This window comes from Theropithecus gelada, chromosome 12 (genome assembly GCF_003255815.1).
Source record: "Theropithecus gelada isolate Dixy chromosome 12, Tgel_1.0, whole genome shotgun sequence".
Taxonomy (NCBI): Eukaryota; Metazoa; Chordata; class Mammalia; order Primates; family Cercopithecidae; genus Theropithecus; species Theropithecus gelada.
In genome coordinates this window covers 82,424,330-82,438,850 of record NC_037680.1, presented here as the reverse complement: position 1 = coordinate 82,438,850, position 14,521 = coordinate 82,424,330, and the positions used below count along the sequence as shown (strand labels likewise).

The 14,521-nt window shown below is 46.7% G+C and overlaps 1 protein-coding gene across 5 annotated transcripts in view; it reads right to left on the bottom strand.

Moving 5' to 3' along the window:
* NRP2 (neuropilin 2) overlaps nt 1–4,577 on the bottom strand; it is a 115,355-nt gene extending 110,778 nt beyond the window's left edge. For all 5 annotated transcript variants that reach the window (XM_025404391.1, XM_025404392.1, XM_025404393.1 and 2 more), the window contains exon 1: nt 3,684–4,577. In XM_025404391.1, the coding sequence (XP_025260176.1) occupies nt 3,684–3,756 (73 nt within the window). In that variant the 5' untranslated portion in view covers nt 3,757–4,577. The remainder of the gene's footprint in view (nt 1–3,683) is intronic.
* Nucleotides 4,578–14,521: the final 9,944 nt, after the last annotated feature.

Here is a 14,521-nt window from a genome sequence, read left to right as displayed (position 1 = left end):
TTAGGGCTGGGAGTTGCTACCATTTGAAGAAACCCGTTGTCAGGACTTGAATGATTTCCTGAGCAAAACCCAGTCCCCCGCAGATCACGATTAACTCTAGCAAAGGGACGTTCCTAGCGGGCGCTGATAGGGAATGGCTAGCGCCAGGGGGCTCTCCTCTCTGTCTGAAACCGAAAGGAAAGGAGGTGGAGGGAGGGGAGACGAGCAGGGAGCACACGCCAATAAACCTGAGCATGGATCTCCTACTCTTCAGAAGAAATTCAGCCAGAGCCGCAGAAGCCGCAATGCATATGGGCTAGATCCCCTAAAACTTGGTCTGGAAAGCTGATTCCTGACGTTTCCCAACCTGGATGATTCCCAGAGGGGCGACAAGTCCATTCCAAATCCCTCCCCCACCTCCAAACATTAGGGCTACCGGCGCCCCCCACCCAGCCGCTGGACGCCTGCAACCCGTTGGGAAAGACCGGGTGGGAAAGACCCACGGCGCAGCCAGCCCGAGGCGAAGGGCGGGGGCAGCCGTTTAATCACAGCGTGCCTCGCCTCCATTAACTCGTGTTGATATTAAAAAGAAATCAATCAGTGAAAATGAAGCATCGGCCATGAATATTTCTTTTTCTCACGTGGAAAAGCAAAGAGCGAGGCGGCTGGGGAGGAGAGGCGGGAACTCGCCGGCTACTGCAGGCAGAGGCTTCTCCGGAGACCAGAGCTGCAGCCGAGACCTAACTTTCCGGCCTTGGGCAGCGTTGAGGAAATGCCGCAGGTTTTCCCCTGGGGGTGTCCTTAGGAGGAGGAGGAGGGCACAAGCATGGAGTAGTTGGAGGCGGCCAACTTCGCGGAGGCTTCAGCCTCGGTTTTGCTTTCGCTGAGAATATTTTTGCTTAATAGAATGTTTATGGATCGCTGGGCTGTGTTTCTGCTGCGTAGCCCAAACAAATCGATGCGGCGTTAGAGACGGCGCTGGGCGGGGGGGGGGGGGGGGGGGGGGGGAGGGAGGTCTAGGAGGAGAGCTGAGGGGCTATCACGTCCCCACCACGTGGATGGCCGCGCGCCGCGTGCTCTTCACCTGTTTCTGCGCACCGGCGGGCGCTGGGCGTGCTGCGCTTCTACAGGCTGTGCAAGTTGCGCGCATTCCTGCGGCTCAAGCTGGCTCCTTCCCGCCTCTCTCCGCCCTCCTCTCCGAAATCCCACCCCACTTTCCTATCACCCAGTTGGGCCAGTGCTTGGATTCCCAAGCCAGCCGGCCTCGGCCTCTCGCCACTCAAAGCCAGCTCTCTAGGGGTCGCGGTGAGCCTGCCGCGCGGAGAGGAGCGCAGGGGACTGGCGGGGGACTGGCGGGGGACTGGCGGGGACGCCTGGGGCAGGGAGGGAGACAGGCTAGCAGCTGCACTGCGGTCTGGCGAGGCGGAGGCGGCGCAGTGAGGAGAGGGGCAGCCTGGTGCGCGTCGCCCATGCGGCCTCCCAGCCACGCGCCGCCCAAGGTGCCGCGCGCCTCGACCGCCGTGTTATTTGCTCAACTGCTCCCCCGCGCGCACCTTCTGCCCCATCTTGCTCCTTCCCAGAATTGGTTCTCGTCGCCGGTGGCGGCGGCTGAACCAGGCCCCCCGTCCGGGCCGGCGCACACCGGGTGAGTCAGAGGTGTAGCTCGGCCTCGCCCTGGCCACCCGCTGCCGGCTCCCCGGGTGCCAGTCCGTTGCTCCGCCCGAAAGCCTGAGCAGCTCACGGCTTGAGATCGCATTTTGGGGAGCTGGAGGTCCCCGGCAGGTCCCAGCTTCGAATCCCACCCTGAGATCCCACCCCGAGTCCGAGGTTGCCCCGAACTCCGCGCCTCTGGGCTTCTCTAGAAGTGACGCAGCACTGCCGGGGGTTGGGATGGGAGGGGGTTCTGCAGTGAGCGCGGGAGGCAGGTGGCAGAGCGGGAGTGGGTCCAAGCGGGTGTCGCGCACACACGTACACACACTCCAAGCAGCGCTCGGGGACAGATGTGCGAACATCTGGGGTAGGAGATGGCCCCTGAGTCTTCACGACCCCTCCCGCTCCGCACAGCACACGGAACCTGAAGTTGCATGTGTGTGCGCGCCGGTGTGAGTGCCAGTGTGTGCGCGCTCGCGCGCTGGGGCCTACCGGAGTCCGTGTCTGAATACATAATATACTGTGGGCATCCTCATGGCGCGCGCGCGTGTGCACACACACACACTGCGAATCACACAAACATACATAATTTACGCAGCATCCAGGTCTGTGAGAGGTAATTTATTTCCGCTTCAAGCTGGGAATTTAGAAATAAGGCAAGAAGGAATGGTGGAGGCCCAGAAAATCTCCCCAAGTGGGACCCCCCACCCATACCTTTGATAGGATTTGCAGCTGCCCTGAAGACCACTTATGGCAAAGAAAGAGCTGCAAACCATTTCTTTGCCAAAGAAATGGCAAAGGCATTTCTGAATTTTCTTCCCCCTTCAAATAAATGCCCAAGCTTAAAGTGGTGCGTGTGCTGGATGGGGGGCGTGGAGAGAAGGAAGGGTGACAGTACCAGATGCAAAGCTAGGACCCACTAGCTGATGTTCTGGGGGATGCCCAGGAGGCTGCAGAGTTAGCCCTGCCACTGCCGCCATCACCTTGCAAATGCCTTGGGTGAGGGCACTTCGGGAAGGCTTTTTCGCCTTTCTTTCACCCGTTTCCTCCATAGATGGTTTCTCCATCTCCAATCACCTGTAGCAGCTGCTAAGAGTTTTGTTGTCAGATTCCAGACACTGTTCTCAGTGAGGTAGAGAGGCTCACTCTAGAGAGTGGTCCCAGGAAGGAAGCACAAACCCCACTGCATTCCCCATGGATTCCCCTTTCCAGAGCCTTGCCGCTCCCCACAAATGCGGTCCCCAGACTGTTCTGGGCCTCGAAGTGCTTATCTCCACAGCAGCCTGTCCACACACCCTTTTTGGCAGTGGTTGAGAACAAATTCCACTCAAAAGTTTCTAACCACGAGTGAGAGACCTTTGAGGGCCTGCAATTTGTTTTAGCTAATAAGAATTTCTAAAAGAACATATGATTTACTTTCCCAGACGACACATGGATGAAGAGAGAAGAGACCAACTGTCTTGGTTGCCATCAGTGCCCAACCCCAAGCCCCTATCTCAGCCACAAGCCAACTTGCTCCACCAGCCTGAGCCCTATGATTCTGAGGCATAACCAGCCGTTCTCCAAAGAATCTACAGCATTTGAAAACCAAAACTAAACTCGTGTCTTTCCCAAGCCCTTCAGTGAACATTGCTCAATGTAGCTAAGTGGAGGGAATGCAAATGATTTATATTTCACTGGCTAGTTGGAGAAACTCAAGGGAGATGTGTTCTGCTTCAAGACAGGGGAAAAAAATTCCCAAAAACTGTAATGCAAAGGCTTTGTAGTATTTTTAAACCTTTGATTCAGTCCATATGTGACATCTGAACACCGCCAAATTCTGTTTCAAAACACACACACACACACACACACACACACACACTCCTAGCAGGAGAGAAAAGTTGGGTTTTAGCAACAGTGGTGGTGTAGGAAGGGCCGGCTGGGATCTCTCTTTAAATTATTGAGTACTGAGGAAGCCTCCTTCTGTGCCTTTCTGCGTGGCCTTCCTGCTTTAGCGGTCGCTTTTAAAGGGGAAACCATGTTGCAATAAATAGAAAAAACTTTCAGTGGCTTACCTGGTTGGCCTCTCACTTGGTGTCTTGAAAAGTAGAGGGCTAAGAAAACCCAGGTGAGAGGAAACATATCCATTTTGGAGAAGGTGGCTCTCTCCAGAGCTGGGTTCGTAGGTTTCTTGTTTAAATCTTTGTGTTTTTCTCTCTTATTTTCTTCCGTACAACGTCTTATGCAGAGGTTTCTAATGGTCAGTGTTTCCCTCCTGAGTCCTGGTGGCTTGTCTTCACCTTTATTCTTGCTGGAATTTCCACCTCACCAGGAGGAGAGTAGCTTCTGAAATCAGCAAAGAGGGAACAAGCCGGGAAGAGGACACGGTTTTCCTCTCAAAAACAAAACGCATGTATGTTCTCTCCAGTTCCTCAAAGTGTCATTTCCTTTATCCTACAATATCACGAGTATTTCCCGAAAGCCAAGCGTAACAATAATAATAATAATAATTAAAGCCAAGACTTGCCTTGGGCATCACACGGCCCCCAGGCAGCTGTGTGATCTCAGAGGCGTAAATTGACACACATCCCGCGGCACCCTTGACGGACACGCGGGCAGAGGCAGCAGCCGCTGGACAGCCGGAGTGGAAGGCGGCCGCCCTGCTCTTGTCCTCGCCGGGTTCCCCCGGCGGGAGCCTCCACCAACGGCTACACCCGCTTGGCCAGCCTCTCGAGGGGAGTCTGAGGAAGGAAGCTGCTGCTGCTGTTGCTGCTGGTGGTGCGGCGGCTGGGATCGCCTGGGAGTGAGCGAGCCCCTCTCCGAGTTCGCTGGCGCCCGCCCTCACCTCCACCTCGCCCAGTGTCTGCGCGGCTGAGGATGTGCTGGGGGCCGGCTGCAGGCTGGTGCCTCGCTCGCGATCTCTGCCTCCCCTCTGGCTCCCCACTGCCTTTTCAGGCCGAGCAGCATGTGGATGTCAGAGCCGCGGCAGAGCTATCCGATTACGCGCCGGCTCAGGGCCCGCCCCTTCTGTGTTCCTGATTAAAGAGGCAGCCGCGGAGACGCGCGGCGCAGAGCCGAGTGCCGCGGCACCCACCTCGGGCGGGGCGGCGGCAGCTTCTCCCGGGCCGCCGCAGGATCGAAGTTAAGGCGGCGCCTACCCCACAGCCCCTAGCCCGCCCCGCATCTCCCGCTCGCCCCCGCGCACCTCCGCGCCGGGCCTCCAGTGCGTAACGCCCTGGGGAAGAAGCGCCCCCCCGGCACCTCCAGGGCGCGCTGCCCTTGGCCGTGTCGCTCCCACCCGAGGGAGACCCCGGGGGAAGGGGGGGAAAGCCTTGTTCCCCCTAAATTCCACGACTCCGATGCCACACACGCAGAATCCAACACAATGCCACGCGCAATGGCGTTACAAGAGGAGTTGGGTGGCGTACGGTGTTTGGGGTAGCAAGCCGGTCGGCAGCTCAGCCATGCGTTCGAACAGGCAGCGGTGCGTGGCGGCGACACACACCGTCAGCCCGGGCTGAATAAAACCCCAAACACTCGCTGCGTTTACTACTCAGATCCTTTGTTATGTCCCAAACATGCTCTGCTCCTCTCTGGGTTAGGATTTCGTTATCCCTGCGCTTTTAACTTGTAACTATCCTAAAAAGAGGAAAGACTTTCTTCAGCAAAGGATTTCTTCGGGTAATTAAATTGGATTCCCTCAAGTCCCCCCGAAAAAGTATGGGTGCTTGAAGGCTTCTCATCCAAATGCTACTGTAACTACGTCTATTCACATTTTCCCCCATAGAAACGTGGTCACAAAGCCCAGAGAAAGAAAACAGCATTATGCCAACTATTTTTAAATGGAGGCGTGAAAACTGTTTAGAGGGAACTGCAAGCTAACAGTTGGGGAAACACTTGTATCTTTGTTTCTGAGGATGGCTTTGTGGATTCCAAACTGTCTTGCTTCACCAGACACCTATTACTACATTATCATAAAGACTCCCACAGAAACAGCCTAAATTACACCCTGCACATGTACACCTTTTCTGCCACAAAAGAGGTATATGAAAAATAAGAACATTCAGAAAACTGTTTACAGATTAAGATTTTTTTTAATTAAGAAAGTAAAATTTTCCGTAGATTAAGAAAAATACAGTTTCGGTGACAAGGAACACACACCTGACTATCCCATTTTCTTCTTGGCTTGCACTTGTGGATTCTTCTGGGTGGTTTCCCTCCTTATCTGGACTTGCCCATTAGCTTTGTTTATCACTTTTAGTGTTTGAAAAATCTGTAACTCCCACTTAACTGTTATTTACACTGAGATAACCAAAACAAAATTCAATCAGAAGTGATTTGCAAATAGTTGAGCCAAGCTGTGTTGGGGGTGGGGCGGGATTTTAGAGTGGAAATCCACAGGCTGAGTGTCACGCAGTTAATCTCAGATGCCTGGTTGGGAAAGGCACAGAGCAGAGGCCTCTGAGCTCTTCCAGGGAGCATGTCTCCTGGCTAGCCTAAATGCTGCCTTTCATTCCCTCTTTGCCTCCCTCCTTCCCCTTCCTCCCTCCTTTCCTTCCCTCTTCCTTCCTTCCTTTCTAGGCTTGAGAGAACATCCACATCACTAAAAACTCCAGACTTAAATTTCTCCTCTTTAAAGCTCAATTGTAAAGAATGACTCCAAGCCTCAAATATTTAACAAAGTAAAGAGGCAGTTTGGATTATTAACCTTAAGCAGAGATCCTAGTTTATGTCATTGCCAAGATGCTAATCTAAGGACAAATAACACTATCTGTAGTGACAGTCCCTGAATAGAGAGGGTCATTTAGTATCACCTCTCCCCGCCACTCACCAGGCATGCCAAACCATTTCAGCCAGTGCCCAACGTGGGAGACTCCTATTTCTGAGAATAATGTAGCCTGGGTTTAGGTGAAGAGCACTGTGAAAGGGGCAAAGAAGAGAGAAAAAGTAAACCTAAAGTCCACTGGAGAACCATAAGAATGACAACCTTGGACTTCTGGTCTTGGGGTCTCAGGGATGAAGGTCCCCATCAGGCTGCTTCCAGAGTGGAGAAAAGTGAGAATCAGTTTTATTCCTGGACCTGGTTGCCCACACTATGACTTTTCATTTATCAGAGGTGTCATACAGGGGATGCTCACTTACTTCCTGGGAGTCCTCTGTGCCAGGGCTGCAAGACTTCTCACTGCCCTTGAGTGAAGGCCTCATTTCCTGCAGCTGGACAGAGAGTGAGTCTCAGGTTTCCATCCCTGGGGACTCAAGCTGCCAGACCATTTTTTAATCCTCTAGGGGGCAGCACTCAATAAATAATGGTAACACCACCTAGGGTCACACTTCTGGTGGTTCTTTTAATTGCAAGGAGTTCAAAGTGCTTTATCAGACCAGGGAAGATTCAGAGTGAGGCCGATCTCTCCCCAGCCTACTCTGAACAAGACCCCACCGGCCCAGGGAGGGCTTAGAATTGTTTTAACCTAAGACTTCCAAGGACTCTTGCGAACTAAACACAAACCCCACATGTGCCACATGGAAAACAAATCTTTAGGGAAATTCTTCACACTGGGGCTGGCTCAGACCTGCCAGTCTTGTTTCCCTCTAGACTGGGATCTCAGGGGTTGACTGCAGTTGGTTTGGTTTCCACCAGAGGTGTAGCAGTAAAGAGCTAGGCACTGTGCTTTTCAGCATTGTGTGAGTCCACCTCCCTGGCCCATAGGGAAGCCTGACTACCCAAAGGCCAGTGTCAAAAATCGGGTTTGTGAAAAGAAACACTGAGCTGACTAGAAAATAGCTAATTAGCGAAGCTGAGATTCCTGGCCACATTACTGACTCACCTAGGATTTTTCATGTCATTATCCTTAATTGTAAAATAATACTAGATAATCCATCCCACATTCCATTCCTTTGACGGGAAGGGATGTGGAGGAACATGAAACGGATTGGTAAATGATGCTAAGAGAAAGCTGTTACCAAGCCACACCCCCATGGAAAGTTAAGTGTTCCCCGCTAGACAGTCCCAAACCTTAGGGCATATCAACATCACCTGGAGCAAGTGTTAAAAATTCAGATCCCTGGGAACCATCTTCCTGCAGATGAAATTCCTTGGGTCTGGAGTGGTCTTTGGGAATCTGTATTTTTAACCCACATTTTAGGTGATTCTGATGCAAAGCCTCCACAGACCAGTAGTTGGGAACTTCTGATCTGATATGTTATATTTACACACAGCCTTCCATAAATGCTCTTCCGTTGAAGGAAACCCGGACAAGTATTCCTACACATTTCCTCTCTGGGTACTTTTCAATATGGGGCAGATGTTTCAGGTTTCTTGGAAAAACCACCAAGAACAAGTTCTCGAAAATGCTGGAGTGGTGGAATTCCCAGATTTACCTGTGGCCTTTAGCAGCAACTGCAGAGAGCCAATTTGAAAACACCAAAAGCCTCGCCTCATGCAGGCAGCAGCTTTGCAGGGACATGTTCAAAGTACCGGCTGATGGGTTTATGAGCTGGAGTCAGACCTTTCACCACCAGCCCACTCAACCATTGGTGGTTACTAGAGGTTCATTTCAGGTATGCGTTTCCATCTGTGTTCATCCCACTGTACTTACGAAATGCTCATGGATGCATGACTATGCCAGAGGTATGAGAGCAAGACAGAGATTTAGGTCTTGCCTCTCGGGAACACAGGATCTAAAAGCTCCAGAAGTTTCATGCTTCCACAATAGATACCATGTGTCACATAGCGCTTCCCCTTATCGGAGCCCTAACATCAATAAGCTCTCACCCTGAAAAGGGGAGATCTGAGGCATAATTGCATCTTAATCTGTAATTTACCACACTGCCCTAGTTAAGGTTTAGCTACATCTGTCTCAGAAGCTTCAGTTAAAATGGAATAGGTCCTAATTTATTAGTCTCTCTTTTGTTTGATGTCAAAGTCCAGGTTTCTGGTCACTAAGGTTTTTTTTTTTTTTTTTCTTACTCGCCTTTTAAAAAATCAACTTTTTTTTCTTCAGCATACTTGAATATTGCCCAGTAGTTTCTATTTGACATTTCTATTCTAAATCGATATTTCTAGTATATTCTATTTGGTGGGTTTCCGGAATCCTTACAGTATAAAGTATTGAAATCTCCTTCACTCCACACTGTGTCTATATCTCATTTCTTCCTCAGACACAAACACTGGATCTGGTAGGAGGGACCCTTATGAGACAAAATTTAAAAAGCAGCAGCAAAATGTGCAAAATTCATTCAGACCTCCCTGGAATCCTTGGAAAAAGAACCTAAAGAAGTCCTATTGCTTCCTCCAGTCTGCCTGGCTTTAGCATGAGTCTGATCTCCCTATGCTACACTAATTTTTCTACCTTTGAGGCATAAGTATATCAAAAAGGCCCAGTCAACCCTCTTTCTTAGAACAGCACTCTCTAATAAATCTTCTGCAAAGACAGCGGTCTCTGTGCTGTTCACATGGCTACTGGGCATTGGAAATGTGGCTAGTGTGAATGAGTCACTGAATTGTAGGTTGTATTTAATTTTATTCATTTAAATGTAAATTGCCACAGGTGCTTACCACCTACCATGTTGGACAACTCAGTTTCAAAATCAAAAGACCAGAGCTGAATAATTCCCATAGAAACCCACAGAAATTCACACCCTTATCAATCTCTGTGGTTACCATACTTGTTTGCCAAGAAAGGAACCCCAGTATCAGCAGAAGTTCTGACTGCCAAGGCAGCATTTGAAAATGCTCACTGTCTGTTTGACTAAGGAAGACAAGGGCTAGCTTATATTCATATGATTGTCTACCATCCTGTGTTCTTTCTACGCTCTCTCAGATGACTTTCCCAGAGCACTCACCAGGAGTCAGGGTCTTTATGATGCTTCCCCAGCTTCAGGCCTCAGCTCCACTCGTCAGTGGAGACCACTGCAGAGAAGCAGGTGGGGGCAGCAGAAACCTTGAGGACAGGGCAGCTGGACATTCAGTCTCTACTTGGGTGTCCTTGAAAATTCTGTTAACCAATTTGGAACCACTTTCCTCACCTACAGAATGATGGGTTGATTTGAATGATTTTTAACCTTATCTGGTTTTGAGTTTTGGCTATGACTATTTCCTGATCCCATTCTCACTCATGGATTTAAAACTGGTATTAGTCTGAATTCCATAGGCCAACTTAAGCAAGTTGAAATTAATGTTCTTTTATCCTTAAATTGTTAATGTACGGGAGGGGCTTCCATGGATAGTCCATCATCGTAGTATTTGCATTGGGTACTTTTCTCAAAGAGCGAGTGCTCCTGAGTATGTCAGGCATCTTGGCAGGGCTTTTTGAGGAGATATTTTTCAACAAGGCTTTTTCTAGCCTATCATAAAAACACAGATTCCACTTGGGATTCACAACCAAAGGCCAATAATTTATTTGTAACATCATAGCACTTATAGGTTATGCGATTGGATATTTTAGGGCTATGATATGAAATTTTTAATCATTCAGAAATATTTTGAACAGAAAATTCCCATTCTCTTACTAAATTCATAGATGAATTTTCTTGGAAACTTGAATCTTCCACCCACGAGTGCACATTACTTTGCCTTCATTCACATGCATATGTACCCTATCAAATCCCCCACAGATTTGTGAGGGATTTTTTTATTGTTGCTATTGCTGTTTTCCAATTTGTAACCTGTGACTTATGGTGCCTTAATTAGACATCTACATGTCAGGTGATTGTTACATTATGATGACTATAGCTGCTAATTTGAGCATGAAAGTCTTGATGGAAAGGCAGTAGTCAGGGAGTTGACCTTTTGCTATTGAGGAGACTCCAGGGTGGGTTAATTCACACCCACCATAGTCATTAGTTCCCACTCTCCTCCTTCATATTTACTCCTACACAGTTTACAGAGCTGCCAATCAACCCTTAGTATCTGGATGAGCACACTGATAGGGAGGGGGCTGGAATGGCGCTTGCTTTCTGCTGCAACCAAGAAATCATTTATAGAGGCAGTCTCCTTTTCAGTCTCCAGACTCAGATACTATTTATTTATTTCAAATTAAATAAAAAAGAAAATAAGTAGTACATATACATCTTTTAAAAATTCAAATTACACAAAAAAGTATCCTGTAGAAACTTCATACCTGTCCCTTAGTTTTCCAGTTCACTTCTTCCCCACTGATGCAGGTTTTGCATATTCTTCCAGAGATAGTGAAACGATATTGCAAGTTAAAAGCAAAGACACACTTTATGTTTCTCTCTAACTTTCCGTCTCTAGCTCTTTCCCTCCCTCTTTCCTCTAGTTCAAAGCAGTAATGATCTTGAAAACCATTAGGGGGCAGCTGTGACCAGAAAAGGAAACAACAAGCAGCAATGAGGAACTAAAATCCTAGAGGGAGAGAGATGAAAAAGGAAATGAAAGGAATGCTAAGCAGAGAGACCAGCCAAAGAGAAAAATGGAAAAAAGAGGAAGAAGAAGAGAGAAAGAAACACAAGCATTATAAGACAAAAGGAAATGGAGAGCGAGGTGATGATATTAAAAAGCTAAAGGCAGTGTGTGTGTTAGAGGAGGGATAGCTTAATGAAGGCCAGGGATTATCTGAGGTTTTGCTTTGGTGTGGTTTGATTTGTTTTTTTAAAGCAAACCTGTGGAACCCGATTGACTCAACGTTAGCAGAAAGTAGGAAGTGACCTTTTTCAGAACTGGAAGGCATTTATTGTGCTGGACTTGACATTCTCAGGACATGTTTCAAACTGAAGGGTTCTGAGCACCCTCTGTCCATTTGGGCTTGCAAAGTGGTGGGTAGGACTGAGAGGAACAGCTCGCTTCCCTTACATCTTCAGAATGCTTAGAAATGCTTTCAGCCTCAGCAAGACAGCGAAATTAACCTGAATATAAAGGTGTAATTCTATTTCTCAGGGCAGCAGAGCTAAAAAAACGAAGGAAGGGGCTTCTTTTGAAGCCGATGCCATAATCAAAGTGCTTTCAGGTGTATTTCAGGCATACCTCCCCTGGTTTCAGCAGGCTAACTTCATTAAAGCTCCTAGCTACTGCTTTAATGTTTTCTATGCTTTTCTCCAGGGTACATTAAGCAGAAACAAGCCCTCATGGGAGTCCCATACCCTGATGTTTTGCATTGTGGATGGAATGCAGGGGCAACATTTATGCTGGAGTAATATTAAATGGGAAATTGTTTCTAGAGCACAATAAATATGATCACTTTTAGCTGGTATCTTCTTCTCTCTTTCTAATCCAAACTTTCCCTCCCCACCTTTAAAAAAGTGACAACAATTTTAGGAAACCCTGGTCTAGAGTCACCAGAAAAATCATGGAATGCCTTCATTTATTATTTGCTGAATCTGATTCAGAAGGTAGAATATTCCTCAAGCTGCCCCAAACTCTATGCCCAATGCTACCCATCAAAATTCAATGAAAACTTTTATTTTAGGATCAAAGGCACCGGCTCTCGGTCGCATTTGTTAGACTTGTATGTTTACTGAAGATCCAAGATGGATAGAGTCCACTTTGGGCATGCTTGGGTTATAAAGAAAAAGCCTGGGGTGCACTTGCCTTAAGGAACCCTTAAGCCCTGGACCAGATGAAGCTGGAGATTTCTCCAGTGGCCATTAGAGTTTTGATGGATTACAGTAAATTGCAATTTGACCTATTTTGAACAGTGGTCATTTTGCAGAATGTGAGGTTTCTCCTGGAGCCTAAAGTGAGAAGCTCTCTCTAATCCCACCTCTCTCTCTCTCTCATTCCCTTTTTCTGTGACATAGATTCCCAGAGTTTAGTTTCTGAGATGTTTTAAAATTCATTCTGGAAACTTGTCCAAACAAAAACCTCTGACCAGAAGCAATTTGCTTCCCTTTAAAAAGTACCCTAAGGTTAAATTACATATTTACTTGACTTTGTGTTTCTTTGCTAGAATTTGGCAAGGATCTAGCATGTGAAAACATTTCCCATTTGATTTCTTATTTCATTTGATTATAACTTAGAAGGAATAAATGTGATTTTTGGCCATTCAACACACCTGGAAGTATGTGTTCGTCTTGCTGTATTTGACTGACAGTATTCTCATAAACAGTGTGGCTTCTCCAACACTGAGCTCCCCTACTCCTTAGAAAATGGAAGAGTTGGTAGGGCGCTGTGGCTCATGCCTGTAATCCCAGCACTTTGGGAGGCTGAGGCGGCAGATCACTTGAGGTCAGGAGTTTGAGACCAGCCTGGTCAACATGGCGAAACCCCATCTCTACTAAAAATACAAAAATTAGCCAGGCGTGGTGGCAGGTGCCTGTAATCCCAGCTACTGAGGAGAATCACTTGAACCCAGGAGGTGGAGCTTGCAGTGAGCCGGGATCGTACTGCTCTCCAGCCTGGGTAACAGAGCAAGGCTCCATCTCAAAAAAAAAAAAAAAAACAAAAAACAGAAGAAAGAAGAGTTACACTTTAGGGGAGAGGAGTATTCTGGGGCAAGTCAACTTAATAATATTATTAGACTAAAAATATAAGACAACGTATCATAGGGAACTCAGGGTCCTGAACAGGGGTCAGGAGACCTAGATTCTGGTTCTGGCTTTTGTGTTGATGCTGCGTGCGCCTTGGGTCCCTCGTTTCATCTTCTTTTTTCCTCACTCATAAAAAGGCAGGTTGTTATTCCACAGCAGTGACCCTACCAAACTATTCAGCTGAATCTACACTTGATAGAAAGCAGGGTCCAATGTAGAGCCCTTGTTGATTTTTTTAAAAAACTGTATGGAACATATGCTATATGCCAAGCTCTGCATGAGTGGAATAACAGCCAGTACATCTGTGAAGGTGGCTGTTCTCAGGAGCTTCACTTCCTTAAGGGAAAGACAGATAACACTCAGGACAGCAATGAGCAGGATATTTCAGATGGTGATAATGAGTTCTAAGAAGAAAATAAGATAATGTGATAGACCAGGAGACCAGCAATCAGGAAATCTGGTTTAGCCCTTCCACTAACCAACGCTCTAATGTAAGCAAGTAACCTGGCTCAGGCTCAATCTCATCTTTAAGATAAGGGGTCTTACTGTTGTGTTACATTAGTGTTTTTCAGAGTTCAGACTGAGATTCGTTAATGGGTTATAAAATCAATTTAGAGAACTGTGATCAGCATTTTTAATGTAATAAATCAGAATAAAATAAGAATATGTATTGTTTCATGAAACTGGTTTGTATATACATAAATATATATATCCATACATATATAATATGTATATAAAAGGATATATATATGAAATATACACATAAACATACACAACTGTTCTGGGTCCCATGTAAAATATACTTTTGTGTATATGAGTTGTCATAGATTAGATGACCTCTAAAATATTTTTCAGCTTTCCAGCTCTGATTCTATTAAATTTTTATAGCAAGGGCCTAATGAAGCATAGTTTTTATTTGATTTTACTTATCATTAAATAAATAGTAGTATTGCTCTCATCAGAGAATCACAGTGTTTAACTCAGTTTCAGTTACATGATCAGTGCTTGATAAATGTTTTTTGAATTAATGGAAATGAGATTTATATACTAGGTCTTAAAATAAATACGGCAACCTGATATGAATCACCAAAAAACTTACCAGTCAATGCATCAAAATAATTTATTATATTTTCCTAAATGCCAGCCATATAAACCAAATTCAAAATTTTATTGCCCTTTCTTTTTGTGATACTAGGAAGAGCCTTTTCTTAGAATTCTCAGAAACTCTGTTAATATTAAAAGCAAAAAAATAAGAGCTTAAAATGTTCTTCCCCAAGAAAGGCAAACTGCTTTCTTCTTACTTATAACTGTAATTCAATAAACCTCTAGACTGTTTAAAGAAAGAAAAGAATTAGTACAGAAATTTTTCTATTTCTTTTCCTTAAGGACCCAGATAATTCTGCCTTCCTAAAAATTCCCCTGATCTTGT